This window comes from Gorilla gorilla, chromosome 23, assembly GCF_029281585.2.
Source record: "Gorilla gorilla gorilla isolate KB3781 chromosome 23, NHGRI_mGorGor1-v2.1_pri, whole genome shotgun sequence".
Classification (NCBI taxonomy): domain Eukaryota; kingdom Metazoa; phylum Chordata; class Mammalia; order Primates; family Hominidae; genus Gorilla; species Gorilla gorilla.
The window spans coordinates 30,133,659-30,152,701 of NC_086018.1; the positions used below are offsets into that span (position 1 = coordinate 30,133,659).

Here is a 19,043-nt window from a genome sequence, read left to right on the forward strand (position 1 = left end):
CACTGGGTGGCAGGGGCACTCAAACCCACCTTCCAAAGTCCAGTCTCTCCTTTTGGCCCAAGCTGGCCAGGAACTGGGGCCTGGGGTGGGGACTGGAGACACCACAGTGCCCAGGCTTCCCACTCCACAGGAACCGCTGGGCTCACCCGGGTTGTACTCCTTGGGGAGTAGGAGCAGCAGAAACTCAACCCCAGCCAGCCTTCCCCACTGAAGTGCCAGTTCCCGTTCCTGACACCTCCACCCAAAGGGCCCTGTTGCCCCATGGTATCAGCTACTGTGTGCCTGGGGATCCCAGGTGGTCTCTGCTAAACAGAGTAAGAAGACGTGGATCCAGGAAGCACAGCAGGTCTAGAGCCCCTGCCATGCTCAGTATTCCCGCGGAAACACTGTGCGCCCGCCACACTTCAGCACAAACAGGAGGAGGTGGCCGTCTAGAGTCTGGAGTCCGGGGAGAGGAGGACCGCTCCTCTCTTGGAGACCACCGCTGTCACTGACGTGTCCACCACCCACCACCGACAGTGCAGCCCCTGATAATGCCCCATAACTCATCCCCATCTAGGATACTGCAGCACCCGATGGTGCCCACAACCTGCCCCCTGCCATTGGCAGTGCAGCCCAGGTTAATGCCCCCAAACTGCTCCCTGATGTTGGCAGTGCAGCCACGGAAAGTGCCCCCAACCAGCCTCCCGCCACGGGAAGTGACTCTCGGGATAGCGCCCCAAGCAGACCCTAGCCTTGGGCAGTGACACCCGGGTAGGTCGCCCAACCGCCACCCACCCCGTTGCCGAGAGTGCAGCACCAGATAGCAACCCTAACATGCCCCCCATCACTAGCGGTGTAGCCCAGGATAGCGCCGCCAACCCCTCACTTGACGCGACAGTGTAGCCCCTGATAGTGCACCCAATCTGCCACCCACTGCTGGCACTGCAACCCCGGATAGTGCACCCGACACACTCCCTGCCGGGCAGTGCAGCCCCCCAATAGCACCCAACCCGTCCCTCCACCCTTGCCACTGGCAATCCACCCCCGATAATGCCCCCAACACGTTCCTGGCTGTGGGCAGTGTAGTCCATAGATAGCGCCCCAAACCAGCCCCCAGCCATGGGCAGTGACACCTCAGATATCACACCCAAGGAGATCCCCACCGTGGGCACTGATGTCCCAGACAGCACCCCAACCCGAGCCTCGTGCGACCAATGCAGCCACAGATAGGCCCCCAACAAGCCCCCACCCCACCACTGCTGCAGGAAATGACACCTGGGATAACACCCAACGATTCCCGACCGTGGGCAGTGCAACACCCAGTACTGCCCCTAACACACCCCCCACACAAGATGGCGCCCCCAATCTCCCCCTCACCTTGGGTAGTGTAGTTCACGATAGTGCATCCAACCCTTGGCCCCTGAGCTCACCGCCCCTCGCCCCCCCGCCACAAGCCCCTGGATAGCTCACCTACTCCGCCACCTTTCTACCACTTTGGCTGTGCTGTACTCTACCTCACTGCCACCAGCCACAGTGAGGCGAGCCATGCTGCTGCAGGCTCAAGCCTCCAGCATGCCACTGGTGACAACTCCTTCTCTAATCTGGGGTCGGAACAGATGGGCAGGCAGACGTAGAAGAACCTGTAATGGCAGGACTCTGGCTTACAAAGGTTATGCAAATTAGGTTCCTGGACTACATGTTCTGATTGGATGAGAGAAAAATCTCTAGGTCTACTATGATTGGGCTTTATTTTCGTGTTGTGACTGGATGAGAGGAAGTCTTAGGATAACCAATCAGAACATGATAACAAAGTCCAATCAGACTAGGCCTAGAGGTTTCTCTTATCCAATCAGAACATGTAGTCCAGGAACTTCATTTGCATAAACTCCACATATAAAGGATGCCAAGTGAGGCGGCTCCTCATTCTAGGCTCTTTAGTGTCCACTGGTGTAGCTGCTCCATTCCAGGCTTACAGGAGAAGGAGGAGGAGGCACTTGCCACGCATGCTGGAGACTCGAGCCTGCCTTGGCTCCCCTTGCTGCTGTGGTTGGTGGTGGCAAGGAAGACGACAGTGCAGCCAGGATGGTAAAAAGGTGGTGGGATAGGTTCGTTATCCCAGGAGGTACTGCCTGAGGCATGGGGGGGTGGGTGGGGGTCCCTATCCAGGGCGTCACTGCCCATGTTGAGGGGCTGGTTGGGTGTGCTATCTGGGGCATCACTGCCTGTGGAGGGGAGTGGGTTGGGGCCCTATCTGGGGTGTGCTGCCCGTGGCTGGGGGTGGGTTGGGGCACTATCCCAATCTGTACTGCTAGCGGCAGTGGGTAGTTTTGGGGGGCACTATCTGGGGATGCACTGCCTGCGGCCAGGTTGCGAGTTGGGAGAACTATCGGGTGCTGCAATGCCCTTGTTGGGTACAGGTTGGGGGCGCTATTGGGTGCTACTCTGCCTGCGGTGGGTGGGACGTGTGATATCCGGGGCATCATTGCCTGCGTCTGGGAGCTGGTTGGGGGCACTATCCGTGGCTGCACAGCCCACAGCAGGGAGTGGGTTGAGCGCACAATCTGGGGCTGCAATGTTGGTGGTGGGGGACGGGTTAGGGTCACTATAGGGTGCTACACTATTGGCGGCAGGGAGGGGGGTGTTGAGGTTGCTATCGGGGGCTACACTGAGGCAGAGGTAGCGGGGTTTATTGGGAGTGCTACCAGGGACCAGAATGCCCGTGGAGAGGGGGTGGGGGATTGGTTGGGGGTGCTACTGAGGATACACTGCCCATGGTGGGTGGGGGGGGTGGGCTGGGTGCTATCAGAGATCTGTACTGCCTGTCAGGGAGCCAGTGAGTATGCTATCTGGGGCCACGTTGGCTCAGGGGGCGGGGGCAGGTTGGGTGCGCTATTGGGGACTACACTGCCAGCGGCAGGGCGTGGGTTGGGTGCGTTATCCATGGCTGCACTGCCAGAGGTAGGGAGTGCATGGGGGGCGCTATCCTGGGCTGCTACTCCTGGTGGGAGCAGATTGGAGTGCTATCTGGGGTTGCACTGCTTGCGGTGGGGGGTAGTTTGGGTGCCATATTGGGGCATCACTGCTAGTGGCGGTGGTCTGGTTGGGGCTGCTATTCATGGCTACACCGTCTATGGCACGGAGCGGATTGAGGTTGCTACCCTGGGCTGCAGTGCCCGCGGCTGGGGGCAAGTTGCAGGTGCCAGCAGGTGCTTCAGTGTCTGAGGCAGGGGCAGGTTGGGGGCACTATCAGGTGCTGGCGATGGGGGGCAGGGTGTTGGGGGCACTATCGGGGGCTGCACTGTCACCCTGGCAGCAGGCAGCAGAGGTGTCAGTGACAGCAGTGGTCAGAGGAGCAGTCCTCCTCTCCCTGACTCAGGCTCCAGAGGGCCATCTCCTCCTGCTCGAGTTTCTGGGGGAATCCTGAGCAGGGCCCAGCCCCCAGCCCCGAGATGGTTCCCAGGCCTGCGCCCTCTTGCTACGTGTTGCAGAGACCACCTGGGACCCCCGCACATAGAGTAGCGGATACCACGGGGTGACCAGGCCCTGTGGGTGGAGGCATCAGGAATGGGAACCGGCACTTGGGTGGGGAGGGCTGGCTGGGGTTGAGTTTCTGTTGCTCCTGCTTCCCAGGAAATGCAGCCAGGGTGGGCCCAGCAGTTCCTATGGAGTAGGAAGTCTGGACACTGTGGTGTCTCCAGTCCCCACCCCAGGCCGCAGTCACTGGCCAACTTGGGCCAAAAGGAGAGGCTGGACTTTGGAGGGTGGGTGTGAGTGTCTTCACTGAAACTGACACCTGCCACCCAGTGGCCAGCATGACAAGGTGAGGCTCTAATGCTACCACTCTCTGCATCCCGTTCTAGGCTTTTCTGGCTTTGCCTGCCCAGTTGCTCCGCGCGAAGAGGAGGGACCACCTGCTGCATGCTGGAGGCTAGAGCCTGCGACACTGCGGCTTGCCTCGCTGTGGTTGGTGGCAGCGATGGGGACTGCAGAGTGCCGAAGCGGTAGGAGGGCAGTGATGGAGACTGCAGAGCGACAGAGCGGTAGGAGGGTGGCTGGCTGCTGTCAGGGCACAGGTAGGGCTGCAGTGGTGGCCAGGTGTTAGGAGCCTCATAGGATGGGCTGGTGCATTGAGGGCAACATCAGTGGTGGTTGTATTGGTATCAGCGCTAGTGGTGGCAGCAGCAGCAAGTCTGGGGCCCAGGAAGGCAGGTAGGAGCACTGTGGGACTGGCCCGCCTGTCCCAGCCTGGCCTGGGGTGGGTAGGAAGCTGTGGGCCTCTGTGGCAGGAATGGAGGCATAGCCAGGGGAAGGAGGAGTCTTCCCCACTTCTGCAGAATCTGGAGGGTGCTCTCCTCCTGCAGGCGCCTGAGCCAGGCGTGAGTGGCACCATTGTGTCATTATTAACAAAGTTTGTGGAGGTGACTATTTGTGTATCTTTTTTGCTTGATTTTTGTTAGGGTAGTCTTGAACTTTTTAAAATTTCATGAATCAGGAAGGGGACAAGATGTGTAATAGGCCTCCTGATTCCTTTATCTGTTCTTTTTCTTTTTTTCTTTCTGGTTTTTCTTCTGCTTATCATCATTTTCTTGTTCCTCTTCATTTTGTTATGCTGCTGCTTCTATTTCTTGTATCTGTTCTTGTTTCTCCTCCTCCTCCTTTTGTTTTCTTTATCACAAGCAATGGCCTTAACAAACAACAATCCAAACCTGAGTTAAAAATAGAGTACTTGTCGGCATGTTGTATTCCCCTCCACCCCTGCTCCCCAGACAGAGTCTTGCTCTATTGCCCAGGCTGGAGTGCGGTGGCACGATCTCCACTTACTGCAACCGCTGTCTCCTGGGTTCAAGCGATTCTCCTGCCTCAGCCTCCTGAGAAGCTGGGATTACAAGTGCACACCACCATGCCTGGCTAATTTTTGTATTTTTAGTAGAGACGGGGTTTCGCCATGTTGGCCATGCTGGTCTCAAACTCCTGACCTCCCTCATGATCTGCCCATCTCAGCCTCTCCGAGTGCTGGGGTTACAGGGGTGAGGCACTTCACTGGCCCAGTGTATTGTATTTTAAAAATAATTGGTCCATTATTGTGATGAGGAAAAAATTGTTGCATAATTATTTTGATACTTGAGTAGCTGTGCTTTCATGATCCTGTAAGTAGTTATTCAAGGAATGAAAAAAGGAAGCATTGAATAAAATATTGGTAGCAAACAGCCAATTCGTGTCTGTCACATATTAGTCTGGAGATAGTCAAGAGGCACAGGGGTAATAAGTTCCAATTTATGAGATTGTTAAGTGAACCACATTCCTTTCATTTTATTTCTCTGCCACCATTTTCAAGAGTATTGTCATTCGCATGAGCAAATTTGGTTCATCACCACATCTTTGCAACAGGAAAAGGAAGGGGAGGATCATGTGTATAATGTTTTTAGGCCAAGATTCTCTACCACAAACAAGGCTTCACTAACTTTTGCCTTTAAGAGCCTGCAGTGTTGAGCCCTATTTTATTCCTAATAATACTATCTTTGGTATGAACTTTTTTTTTTAACTGATTACTCTAGAAATTTGTGCATTTTATTGACTACTTTAAAGAAACAATCTATATTGTATCATTTTTTTCAAGCCAACAGAAACGTATAAGGTCTGTAAGTTTTACACTTTTTAATTATTTTTGAGGTCATGAATATGTAAAATATTGTTGATATACGTAAAAATATGCATATGTACCACTATATAGCTTATTTTGAAGAGATGGTGTCTAAATTTTTGTCCAGAGTAGATTGGTTGCAGTTTCTTAGGTGTGTTTCTCAATATATTCCCTCAATGTTTTAAAGCATATAGAAAAAATTTGAATACCATTAACCTCATATAGTCCTTTGTTTATAGGTTAATATTTCTACAGACTAAAGGCATCACAGCCTCCATTAAGATTCAGTAATATTAATAAAATTTGAGATATATAGGGGTAGAATCCAACAAATATAGAGGAAAATTGTTAAATTATATAGCCGTAGATGAGGACATGAAACCCAGGTTCTGATCTCTCAGAGGGCCATGAGCTACCATACCAAGTGCATCAGTGATTGGGCCTAGAGTTAGCAGAATTACAAGATGGTTGAGCAAGCTTTGGAGCCTAACTCTATGCGAACATGAATTTTTAAGCTGTGTGGTACCTCAGTTTATCCATCTTTACAATGGGGACAGTACTAACTTTTTCTTTTTCTTTTCAGTTGACTGAATTATTTCCCTAGTCTGTCTTGTCGCCACTCTTGATGGCCACATGAGAGGAGCTAAGGTAATTTCTGGCAGCCTGGGAGTCCTTGGGAAAAACAGAAGGTGCCACAGACTCCATTTTAGGAGGAGCCTCTGTTTTCCTCATGGACCCCCAAGAAGTGTAAGTGGACAAGTCCCTCTCAAAACCTGGGGAAGGCTCCGCTTTGTTTTGCCTTGCTTTACCTGACCTTTTGGATGTGGGTGGGCATAAGAAATTAGTAGGGGAGAGAGAGCTAAAAAAATTGTGGATAAGAAGATGTATTTATGGTAAGGAAGGTTATGAAGGAAAGAGATTTTGTGGGAGAGAGGATCTTGTATTACAAATTCTTGTTCTAAAGTAGAATGACTAATTATTTAGAAAAGAGGGAAGTAGGCCAGGTGCGGTGGCTCATGCCTGTAATCCCAGCACTTTGGGAGGCCAAGGCGACTGGATCACCCTGAGGTCAGGCATTTGAGACCAGCCTGACCAACATGGAGAAACCCCATCTCTACTAAAAATACAAAATTAGCCAGGTGTGGCGGTGCATGCCTATAATCCCAGCTACTCGGGAGGCTGAGGCAGGAGAATCGCTTGAACCTGGGAGGCAAAGATTGCAGTGAGCCGATATTGCACCATTGCACTCTAGCCTGGGCAACAAGAGCGAAACTCCATCTCAAAATAAAATAAAAGATGAAAAAAGGGAAGTATAGGACAAGTCAGAAAGTCATAACATGGGAAAGAAAAACTTAGAACTGCTCGATCTTGTCTGGAAGTGCTGTGTATGATGTTTATATAAAGGAGCTTTAATTGGCTTCAAAGAAAATGAAAGCTCCCAAATATTTCATCAGAAAAATAGAAGTTCTCATACCTTTTAGTTCATGTAACTTCAGTAATCTTTGGGAAATAAAGGCTTTTAAAAGTTATTGGTAAAATGAAAATGTTTTCAAAATTTAGACATTTGGTTTAAATTAAGTCAGAGATTGAATTCGCTAAGTGCTTTAATGTCATAAACTGCTTCTTTGACTTTGGAAAATTGTTCAGTTTACCTGGTTTGGAGCCATTAGATTTCTAGGTGAGGCCTGGGGACAGGTGGAGTTAGCCATGCCTCCTAGCTATGCTAGAAAGAGTCAGACTTTATCTGCAGTTCTGTCTTGTATCCTAGACTCTGCACCTGGTATGTAATTAAAATTGCTTACACTAAAAAGAAAAATTATGTGTTTTTGACATGGGAAAATGGTTTTTTTTTAAAAAAATGACTTTTTTCTAACTTCGAAAGTTTAAGAATTATTTTTAGTTGAAAGAAAATAAAGTTTAAGCAAGTTATAGGAGGTTTATGAAACTTGTAAAGAATTCTGTGAGCAAGTTGACTAAAATGAAAGGGTATTATTTAATTCTCCCATAAACTAAATATTAAACACAAGACGCTGAAAGAGAGCCAGAATCTGGGCCCGTACATCAAAATAATAGGGTTTTTGGGAACATTGATCTGTTCTTTAACAAGAAAAAAATTATAGTTATAAATTGTTACAAAAATCTTACCTTGTAGTCAAATTAATTAAAATTGGATAGATTCATAAAATTTTATTAAAAAGTAACTTTAGCATTAAAGATGCACTAATGCAAAAATAAAATTTAATTTTATGTTGAATTCTTTCTTTTGAGAAATCCAAGAACTGTCTCTTGAGGTCTGGATCGGGACCCCTTTCTGGTAACACCACCACTCCGAGCCCTCCCCTCCTTCCTAGACTCCACTGGGAGGCGCTCTCCTGGAGGAGCAGCTGCCACTGGCCCCCACCACATTCAGCACAGAAGGCCAGGCCTGGGCTGCTGCTCTGCCCACACCTAGCCAGGAAATGAGATGGATAAACACAGGAGAATTGGCCTGGGTGGGGAGGGTGTTCTGAAAATCTGCCTTGGCTCTCTGGGTCTGTGGCCAGTAGCCACAGAAATGGAGACTCAGTTCCTTCAGCAATCTGTGTTCCTACTGTGTGTCTGGCACAGAGCAAGGCCCTGGGGGTGGGGCCCTGGAGGTGTCCCGGAAAAAATGGAACACCTCCCTGTCCTCCAGGAGCTCACCCTACATCACAGAAGCCCATGTTTATGGAGGATTTACTATGCAGATTGTCTCCCTTAATTCTTACCACAACCCAGCCATCAGTGCTATTATCATCCCCATGTGAAGTACCCAAAAAACAAGGTCCAGAGAGGCGAAGGGATTTGTCCAAGGTCACACAACTCATCAGTGTTGGAGCTGAGAGCTGAAATTCTCTTTTTTGAATTGAACCATTTATTAATAGGCATTGATGTTCTTTTTTTGTTTGTTTTGTTTTGTTTTGTTTTGTTTTGAGACAGAGTTTCGCTCTTGTTGCCCAGGCTGGAGTGCAGTGGCGTGATCTTGGCTCACCGCAACCTCTGCCTCCCGGGTTCAAGCGATTCTCCTGCCTTAGCCTCCCAAGTAGCTGGGATTACAGGCATGTGCCACCATGCCTGGCTAATTTTGTATTTTTAGTAGAGATGGGATTTCTCCATGTTGGTCAGGCTGGTCTCGAACCTCCGATATCAGGTGATCTGCTGACCGCAGCCTCCAAAGGTGCTGGGATTACAGGTGTGAGCCACTGGTCTGGCCTAGGCATTGATCTTCTAAAGACAAAATAAACCACGTTGTCTTCAAGCATGTTGAGTTTGCCGTTTATCACCACAGTCACATCAACTTTCTGTTTCATGAGTGTTTGCCTGGCATATCTGCCCAACATCTCTGTGTGTTTACACTTCTGTGTGTCTTCTATAGTTTGTCCAATCTTTATTTCTAAACTCTCCTGTGAAGTCCATTGAAATGAAGTATGAGTTTCTGGTACTATAGAAAGTTGGGCATTCCTTGGGTAGGTATTGTTTAGGTACACTGGCCTTGTTCTGTCTGCATCTTTTCTGGGTCACCCTTTGCTGAAAAGTATCAGTCTTTGAGAGGAGGGGGGTGTCCTTTCCTGCCAGGGTGGCTTTGTGTAAGATGGAGATGCAGACACAGTGTCGTGCGACGGTGAGGGGTCACAGTGGGCTGCAGAGGTTTAAAGGCGGCCCACAGGCAGGTCCAACCAAGGTAGAGGTTACAGAAAGGACGAGCAGACGTGAGCAGGTCCCTGGGGCATTATAAATACAGTGGCCCCTTCATCTACTCCCTTGGAAGACGGATTTGTTCCAGGATAGACCATGTCTATCCAAAGGCAGAACAGTCAGTAGTCCTAGGTGCCCCCAACTAGTCCTCAGTGCCCTCCGTGGGAGTCCAATGAAAAGAGCCTGTGGGGACAGCGCTTGCCCATCTACTCATGTGGACGAGGACTGGGTGCTTTGTGAGGAGTGAAGAAGACAGTATGGAGGAGTTCACGGAGTCCGAGGGACTGGACATTATCATATCCCATGGCTCAGAGCAGCACGCATGGGACATTCAGCATCTGTAAGGGGACCATGCAGCAGAGGCTGACAGTGGAGAGTGCAGTGCACATAAAGACACGCCAGTGTTTGGTGAGAGGGACTTGATCCAGATCAGCAAAAGGGAAGTGACTGATGTGCACAGCGGTGTGCAAATGGCGGCTATGGGATAGCAATGGCCGATGTCAGGCTGCTGGCAGACAGCGCAAGACATGACGGAAACACCATTGGCCACAAGTCTACAGAGGTCTTGGAGCTGACCTGGATGCTTCCTTTGAAGCTGGTAAAGTTGTCCATTTATAACTGTGATATTGGCTGCTTTTTTTTTTTTTTTTTTGACAGAGTCTTGCTCTGTCGCCAGGCTGGAGTTCAGTGGCGCGATCTCGGCTCACTGCAACCTCCACCTCTCAGGTTCAGGCAATTCTCCTTCCTTAGCCTCCTGAGTAGCTGGGACTACAGGCGCACACCAGTACGCCCAGCTAACTTTTGTAGTTTTAGTAGAGATGGGGTTTCACCATGTGGGCCAGGATGGTCTTGATCTCTTGACCTTGTGATCCACCTGCATCGGCCTCCCAAAGTGCTGGGATTACAGGCATGAGCCACTGCGCCCGGCCAAGCTGCTGGATGCTCTTATTACCTGCAGTTATGCCCCCACTTCCACAGATGCAAGAGAAGATCTGTTTGCCTTCTGAGAAGACTTGATATACCTCCTGAGAGGCTAACGGACGTGCTCAGGCTCAGCCAGCTTGTGACACAATAAACATATCCACATTGGTGAGAGGACAAGAAGAGCCCGGTGGACACAGAGCTCTGTAGAGAAGGAGACCAAGGTCAGGTCAGGATGGGGAGCCTTCCCATGGTCAATAATGTGTCTGGGGCCACCTCCTGTGCTCATGACAGTGGGGAAACAATTCTTGCTGTCTCACACATACACTGTGCACGTGGTAACACACGCACTCACTTAATCACGGCATCTACTGGGCCTGACTAAGAGGCAGCAGCCACAGCCACAACGCCAGATGGCTACATGACTGTGCTTGCAAGAGCTGAAGTGGTGCAGAAACCCTGTTGCCAAGACTTCTGGAGGTACAGGATTGTCTCAGCCTTGAAGAGTAGAGAAGACACAAAATGAACAGGACTGTGGCCAGAGAGTCTCCCAGCTCAAGTGTGAAGCCACAAAGAAAAGGAAGAATGGGCCGGGCGTGGTGGCTCACGCCTGTAATCCCAGTACTTGGGAGGCCAAGGCAGGCAGATCACGAGGTCAGGAGATTGAGACCATCCTGGCCAACATGGTGAAACCCTGTCTCTACTCAAAATACAAAAATTAGCCGGGCGTGGTGGCATGTTCCTGTAGTCCCAGCTACTCGGGAGGCTGAGGCAGGAGAATCACTTGAACCTGGGAGTTGGAGGTTGCAGTGAGCCAAGATGGTGCCACTGCACTCCAGCCTGACACCGAGCTAGACTCCGTCTCAAAAAAAAAAAAAAAAAAAAAACCAAACAGCTGCCTGAGGCTAGGTGCGAGTGGCTCATGCCTGTAATTCCAGCAACTTGGGAGGCTGAGGCAGGCAGATCACCTGAGGTCAGGAATTCGAGACCAGCTACTAGAAAGGGCCCACTAAGGCCTGGCCAACATGGCGAAACCCCATCTCTACTAAAAATACAAATATTAGCTGGGCATGGTGGTACATGCCTGTAATCCCAGCTACTCGGGAGGCTGAGGCAGGAGGATTGCTTGAGTCCAGGAGGCAGAGATTGCAGTAAGCCAAGATTGAGCCACTGCATCCCAGAGTAGGCAACACAGCGAGACTCCATCTCAAAAACAACAGCAACAACAAAATAGGCTGGGTGCATTGGCTCACGTCTGTAATCCTAGAGCTTTGGGAGGCTGAGGCGGGAGGATCGCCTGAGGTCAGGATTCTGAGATGAGCCTGCCCAACATGAGGAAACCCCATCTCTACTGAAAATACAAAAATTAGCCAGGCATGGTGGTGCATGCCTGTAATCAATCCCAGCTACCTGGGAGGCTGAGGCATGAGAATCACTTGAACCCAAGAGGTGGAGGTTGCAGTGAGTTGAGATCACACCACTGCACTCCAACCTGGGAGACAGAGCAAGACTCCGTCTCAAAAAACAAACAAACAAAAACACCTGCTCTAGTGGAAATGGATTGAGGGCCTGGAGCTTCACCTGGCAAGCCCCTCTTCTCCAGCCCCCATCCACTCCCAGTAGCCTCGAGGAACTCTGCAGCAATCCGCAATCTCTGAGAAGCACAGCTGACAAGCATTGAAGTAAGCTGCTGTTGCTGGTAGACAGGCGCTGCTGTGTTAGGAAGCTGGGAATGCTTTCTATGGCTAGGCACTTGGAGCTAGGTCTTTCTTGTTTTTCTAAATGGCAGGCACACTTGTTTTTTTTTCCAGTTTGCAGAGGAGTCAGCAGGGTGAGTGCTTGGAGTTGGTCTCATTGCAGCTCCAGACCCTCCTCATTAGGTCATATTCCTTTCAGGATATTTGACCTCTGACCAGCCAGCATCAGTAGCCCACTGCTCCCTGGCCTGTGAGCAGCACCTCCAGCCTCTGCCCCTGCCACCCTCTCAACCAGATGGTGGCCAACGCAGTGGCAGCGCTCTCAGAAATCGCCGAGTCTCACCCCAGCAACAACCTGCTCCATCTGAACCCACAGTTCATCAACAAGCTGCTGACAGCCCTGATTAAGTGCACCGAGTGGGGCCAGATCTTCATCCTGGACTGCCTCGCCAACTATATGCCCAAGGACGACCGCGAGGCCCACAGGTGAGTGGGCTGCTCGTCGCTTGCCAGCCCAGCCTGAGGACCCTGGTCCTCAGGGGCTCCAACCAGGCACTGGGCCTCGGGCCTTAGTGGGCCCCTTTCTAGTGCTTTGCCCCATAACCCACCCTCAGACACACCTAAAGGGAGGCCTGCCTGCTTCCCACCTCTCCAGAGCCAGGTAGGCAGGAGAGTTGCCTTGGGCAGCTATGGGCATACGCATGGCCTGGCCTGGGAGCTAACAGAAGCCCAGGGCACCTCTGTTGAGTTCAGTACGTGGGTGGTGCCAGAGCCACTGCTCATTGAATTCTCACTGGGTGTCTGGGGCTCTGCCAGGTGCTTTCCACACTTTAGTCTTTAATGCAACTTTCATCATCATCCCCCACTTTCCAGATGAGGGAGCTCCAGCTTAGAGAGGTGGAGGGAATTGTGCAGGTCCCCCAGCTAGGGCTCACCTGACTTATGGTCTTAACCAACAAGATACCCTCCAAGTCAGAGGAAGTGGGGAGTTGGCATCTATACAGGATGTACTACATGCCAGTACTGTGCTTGTTCTTTTTTTTTTTTTTTTTTGAGGTAGGGTTTCTGTCCCCCAGGCTGGAGCTGCAGCCCCAACCTCCTGGGCTCAATCAATTCTCCTAGGTAGCTGGGACTACAGATGCTTGCCAACATACCCACTAATTTTTATATTTTTTGTCGAGACAGGTTTTCACTGTGTTGTCCAGACTGGTCTCACCCAAACTCCTGGGCTCAAGCAGTCCACCCACCTCAGCCTTGCCTGGCCTTGTTCTTTACATGCGTTATGTCAGTTAAGCCCCCAGCAACCCTGTGAAGTATGCATCATCATCTTGATTCTATAGATGAGGAAACTGAGGCTCAGAGTGATTTCAACTTGCTGGGGGTTAGCAGGCAGCAGAACCAGGATTTAGATCTTTCTCCTACAAAAAACATGTTTGTTTTTTGTTTGTTTGAGACAGGGTCTTGCTCTGTCACCCAGGCTGGTGTGCAGTGGCACCGTCACAGCTCACTGCAGCCTCAGACTCCCAGATTCAAGTGATTCCCCTGCCTCAGCCTCCTGAGTAGCTGGGATTACAGGCATGCACCACCATACCAGGCTAATTTTTTGCATTTTATTAGAGACGAGGTTTCACTATCACTGTGTTGGCCAGGATGGTCTTGATCTCCTGACCTCATGATCCGCCCCCTCGGCCTCCCAAAGCGCTGGGATTACAGGCATGAGCCACCGTGCCCGGCCGATCCTCAGCCTCTTAAAGTGCTGGGATTACAGGTGTGAGCTACTGCACCTGATCTCCAAGCTTCCATCTTGTTAATTCCTATCCTAATAGTCGTCCCGCACTGTTGCCTGTCCCACCTGAGGCCAGGCACCTGAAGCTGTCCTCAGCCAACAGCATAGTATGTCTTAACGTGCCTCCCTCTGGTTCATTTGGAAGTTAGATACCGGGAATCATCCCCTGCCAGGGTAGGGAGGGATCACTCATGCTTGCCTCCTTTCCTTAGGGGAGATCTTTGAGCTGAAGGCAGAGCTCAATAGTGACAAGAAGGAGAAGGAGGAGGAGGCAGTGAAGAAAGTGATTGCATCGATGACCGTGGGCAAAGATGTCAGGTGTGCAGGAGTAGGCCTGGTGGCAGCTAGAAGCTGGCTGACAGGGGAGGGCTTATAGCTTGGGTCCACTTCAGTCTCTCCTTTAGGGTGTCTAGGGACCCATGTCTCCCCTCATACAGCTCCCTTCATAAAACTTTCTTCCCAGTAGAAAATTTTGTTTACTCAGGAATCACAAGCCCAGATGCCGACAGGTCAGGTGGTGATGGAGTGAGTTAACTGGAGTAGGTGGGAAAGGCAGCAGGCGATGGAGTGGGTGTGGCATGAACCCTCTCAGAAACTCCAGAGGATCAGTACTGGCTGGGGAAGAGGACCTGGTGTGGCCAGGTCTTCTGGTTTTTAAAAAGAATGGGAAATCTGGGCCAGGCGCGGTGGCTCACGCCTGTAATCCTAGCACTTGGGGGAGGCCCAGGCGGGCGGATCACGAGGTCAGGAGTTCAACACCAGCCTGGACAATGTGGTGAAATCCCGTCTCCTCTAAAAATACAAAAATTAGCCGGGCATGGTGGCGCATGCCTGTAATCTCAGCTACTCGGGAGGCTGAGGAAGGAGAATTGCTTGAACCTGGGAGACAGAGGGTGCATTCAGCTGAGATTGTGCCACTGCAGTCCAGCCCAGATGACAGAGCGAGACTCAGTCTCAAAAAAAAAAAAAAAAAAAAGAAGAAGAATGGGAAATCTGGATTTTTCATTTTAAATCTCCCTGTCTTAAGTGGCCAGATGATATTAAACAAACACTGTGTGGTGCAAGTAAAACACACGTGCAGATTGCATTTCTCTAATTTGTCACCGGTGTGCAGCCTCTGTCGCACCCGATGGCTAAAGCAGGTTGTGTGTAGAGCGGCTGCCGCACCTTGGCTCATGCTTCCCCTGTGGGAGCACCCAGTGACCCAGCTTGTCTTCTCATCTTTAAAAACCCATTCAAGGCCGGGGGTGGTAACTCACACCTGTAATCCTAGCACTTTGGGAGGCCGAGGAGGGTGGATCACGAGGTCAGGAGTTCAAGACCACCTGGCCAAGATGGTGAAACCCCATCTCTACTAAAAATACAAAAATTAGCTGGGCATGGTGGCGGGCACATGTAATTTCAGCTGCTCGGGAGGCTGAGGCAGAGAATTGCTGGAACCCGGGAGGCAGAGGTTGCAGTGAGCTGAGATCATGCCACGGCACTCCAGCCTGGGCGGCAGAGCGAGACTCCCTCTCAAAAAAATAAAAAAAATTCAAGGTCTGCCTTTCCCGTGTTCCTGCCTTCCCTCATCACCCCAGCCCACTACCCCAAACTCAAAGCATGTGCTCTCTGTTCCCATCACCCAGCACTAATTGGAGATTGTTCTCTTGTTATGTGTACTTGCATTTACCTGCTCACCAGATTTTAAAATCTCAAAGGCAGAGACTGGATTTTACAACAGTTTAATATTTGCACAATATTTGAGAGTCTGCACAGAACATTTTGAGATTTGTTTTCTCAGTAGTTCCTTACAAGTCCCATATTGTAGGTAATGACAGTTTTAATGCCACTGAAATAAAAACAAAGTGACTGCCTAAGAGTCACTCGGTTTATGGCAGAACTAGGACTCAAGCCCAGTTCTTCTGAAATCCAAATCCATGCCGCTTTCACCCATGTCCTCGTGGTGCCCAGTCCTATGCCTCATAGCCTGGGTGCTGAGGTGGCGCAGCTCCCATCCAGGTCCCAAGATAGGCTCCCACTGCTCCAGACGTCCCCATGGATTGCCCCCAGCAAAGGACCTCCTGCCAGCAGCTCCGGGAAGGAGCTCTGCAGAGAGCCCTTTGGAAGCCAGAGCAGAAAGGGAGCAGGCACCTGCTGGACAACTGGGCCTCCTTCCAAGTCAGATTCCTTCCAGGACAAAGCTGCTCTCCTTCACCCAGAACACCACTGTCACCTCCTCACAGAGGAGAAACATCTTTGTTCTTCCATCTCAAAAGAGCTGGCTTTGCTGATATGACAGGCCCCAAAGAGCGAGTCAGCCTCATCAGCAGTTTTTCCTCCTCCCTCCTCCCCATTCTTCCTGGTGCGTCATCTTCCAAGATGACACATACATTGTGGCTTTGGCAGGACTCCTGCCTGTTGGGACTCAGGAAGTTCACTTTGTCCTCTTAAGTCTCTATGTTGACACGCCCTTGCCTGTAAACACAAGAATTGAGAGGGGATATGATGATTCCAGAGATAGAAAATTGATCTCTAATTAAGTTTCACATCTTAAGAAGGCCTGTGACTCTGGGACCATGGGTACCACGTTGAGAAGGGTTCCACCCAATGGTCATGAGCACAGACCTTGTTTTCAGACCTGGCTCCTCCAGGCAGGTTATTTGACATTTATGAACCTCAGTATTCTGTGAAATGGGGATCATCCCCTGATTTCTAAGGGCAGTTAAATGAGATCAAGCATGTAAAGCTCTTAGCACCAAGCCTGGTGTATGGTGTGTGCTCCATGCATGCTGTGCTGGTTCTTACCGGGTGCCAGAGCTTGTGGTGAAAGCAGCGTGAGCTATCCTGCTTCCCTGCCACCCTCCAGAACTAGCAGCCCGATGTAAGGGGCCACGTTAAGTATCAGAGAGGGAGAAAGGATCATTTTCATTTACTCAGCATCTCTCAGATATCAAGGACCAGATACCCAAGTATGTTGTCTCATTCAGTTACAAAGGCCCTGTGAAGTGAGTTTCGGTTGCACCTTTCTTTAGGATGGTCAGCTGGGTCTCTCTGCTAAACATCAAGTGCTGTGACACAGGCTCATACAAAAACTACTCCCTAGGACCCCCTATGCCCCCCTCCCCAGCCCCCACCTGCAGCTGTGGTGCAGGAAAGCTGAACCCCTGACTCCGGTGGGCATTTGCTCAGCAGGGTGTCCACAACTCTGCCTGCCCTTCTGAAGCTGAGATGAGACAGTCAGCCCCATGCATACAATGACAGGATGTCTGGAAATGCAGAGGCCCAAGGAAATTCATGTCTGGATCAGGTTTTCCCTTTGATTGTGGCCCAGGAATGGGAATGAGCTCCTGGGAGGGCGTTTGCTTCCCTAAGGAGTGAAGTGGCATGGAAGGGGACAGGGATTCTCTACGTTATAGGGTTGTGGTAACCCTGATCTCTTGGTGACCACAGAGTAAGAGTAGGGAGGCATCCTCAGGTATCCCCAATGCCCCAGAGTCTCAGCAGCCACGGGAAGGTCCAATCTGACCACAACCACAGCTCCAGGGGTCTCACTTCCATCCTCTCTGGTGTTGCTTTAGCCTGTAGCCTGAAGATAACCCCCACCCTAATCGCTTGTGCTATCTATAGATCACAGACAATGGTGTGGAGAAATACTTGCCTTGCTTACCCCCACCTAGTCACGTACCCCATGCTTGCTCAGTCTATCACGACCCTGTCACGTGGACCCGTTAGAGTTGTAAGCCCTTAAAAGGGCCAGGAACTCTTTCTTTGGGGAGCTCGGTTCTGTTCTTATGACGCAAGTCTGCTGACCTCCCGGCCTAATAAAGCCTCTTCCTTCTTTAACCCGGTGTCTGAGGAGTTTTGTCTGTGGCTCATCCTGCTACATTTCTTGGTTCCCTGACCGGGAAGTGAAGCAGCCCCTTAGGTGGCTTAGGCTTGCCCTGTGGAGCATCCCTGCAGGGGACTCTGGCCAGCTTGAGCTACGTGGATCCTGAGCGTGCTCCTGGGTAGGCATTTGCCCAGGTGGAATGCCTTGTCAGAGCAGTGCATGGCAGGCCCCGGCAGAGGATCAGTGCAGTGGCTGAACACCGGGAGGGAACTGGCGCTTGGAGTCCGTATATCTGGAACATGGTAGGACTGGTCTTGGGAACTTGCCCACTCCATTTGAGTGGAAGCATGGCCTGATCACCCACAGAGTGCCTTATCGGCACTTTGGTTTTGGTTTTGATTTTGACTTGGTTTGAATTCCTTAGCAAACGGGCGTGCCTTTGTCGGCACTTTGGTTTTGGTTTTGATTTTGACTTGGTTTGAATTATTCGACAAATGGGCGTGCCTTTATCAGCACTTTGGTTTTGGTTTTGATTTTGACTTGGTTTGAGCTGCTTGACAGGACCGGTCTTGGGAACTTGTCCACTCCATTTGGGTTGAAGCGTGGCCTGATCACCCACGGTGTGCCTTTATCAGCACTTTGATTTTGGTTTTGATTTTGACTTGGTTTGAATTACTTGACAAATGGGCGTGCCTTTATCGGCACTTTGGTTATGGTTTTGATTTTGACTTGAATTGCTTGACAGGACCGGTCTTGGGAACTTGTCCACTCCATTTGGGTTGAAGCGTGGCCTGATCACCCACGGTGTGCCTTTATCAGCACTTTGATTTTGGTTTTGATTTTGACTTGGTTTGAATTACTTGACAAATGGGCGTGCCTTTATCGGCACTTTGGTTATGGTTTTGATTTTGACTTGAATTGCTTGACAGGACCGGTCTTGGGAACTTGTCCACTCCATTTGGGTGGAAGCATGGCCTGATCACCCACAGAGTGCCTTTATCAGCACTTTGGTTTTGGTTTTGGTTTTGATTTTCACTTGGCTTAAATTGCTTGATGAATGGGCGTGCCTTTATCTGCACTTTGGTTTTGGTTTTGATTCTGATTTGATGTGAATTCCGTGAACCCACTAACCCACGGATGGCCCAAATGCATTCAGTCTGTAGCGGCAACTGCTTTGCTGACAGAAGAAAGTAGAAAAATAACTTTTAGAGGAAACCTCATTGTGAGCACACCTCACCAGTTCAGAAGTATCCTAATTAAAAAAAAAAAAAAAGCAAAAAGGTAGCTTCATAACTCATAAATCTTAAAGTATGGGGCTATTCCATTAGAAAAAGATGATTTAACATAAACCCCTAAAAATTTAACATAAACACCTGAAAATTCCCTTAACCCAGCAGATTTCCTAACAGGGGATTTAAATCTTAATTACCATACAAAGGTCTGACCAGACCTAGGAGGAACTACCTTCGGGACAGGATGATAGATAGTTCC

At 50.4% G+C, this 19,043-nt stretch overlaps 1 protein-coding gene across 1 annotated transcript; it reads left to right on the plus strand.

Annotated features, from left to right (window-relative positions):
- Window positions 1-1,926: 1,926 nt before the first annotated feature.
- On the plus strand, window positions 1,927-13,394 carry LOC101139323 (uncharacterized). Its single transcript, XM_031005358.2, has 4 exons — window positions 1,927-2,067; window positions 3,843-3,983; window positions 12,155-12,441; window positions 13,141-13,394. Exons 1-3 carry the CDS (start codon window positions 1,986-1,988, stop codon window positions 12,361-12,363), a joined length of 432 nt encoding a protein of 143 aa, XP_030861218.1. The 5' UTR covers window positions 1,927-1,985; the 3' UTR covers window positions 12,364-12,441; window positions 13,141-13,394.
- The last annotated feature ends 5,649 nt before the right edge of the window (window positions 13,395-19,043 follow it).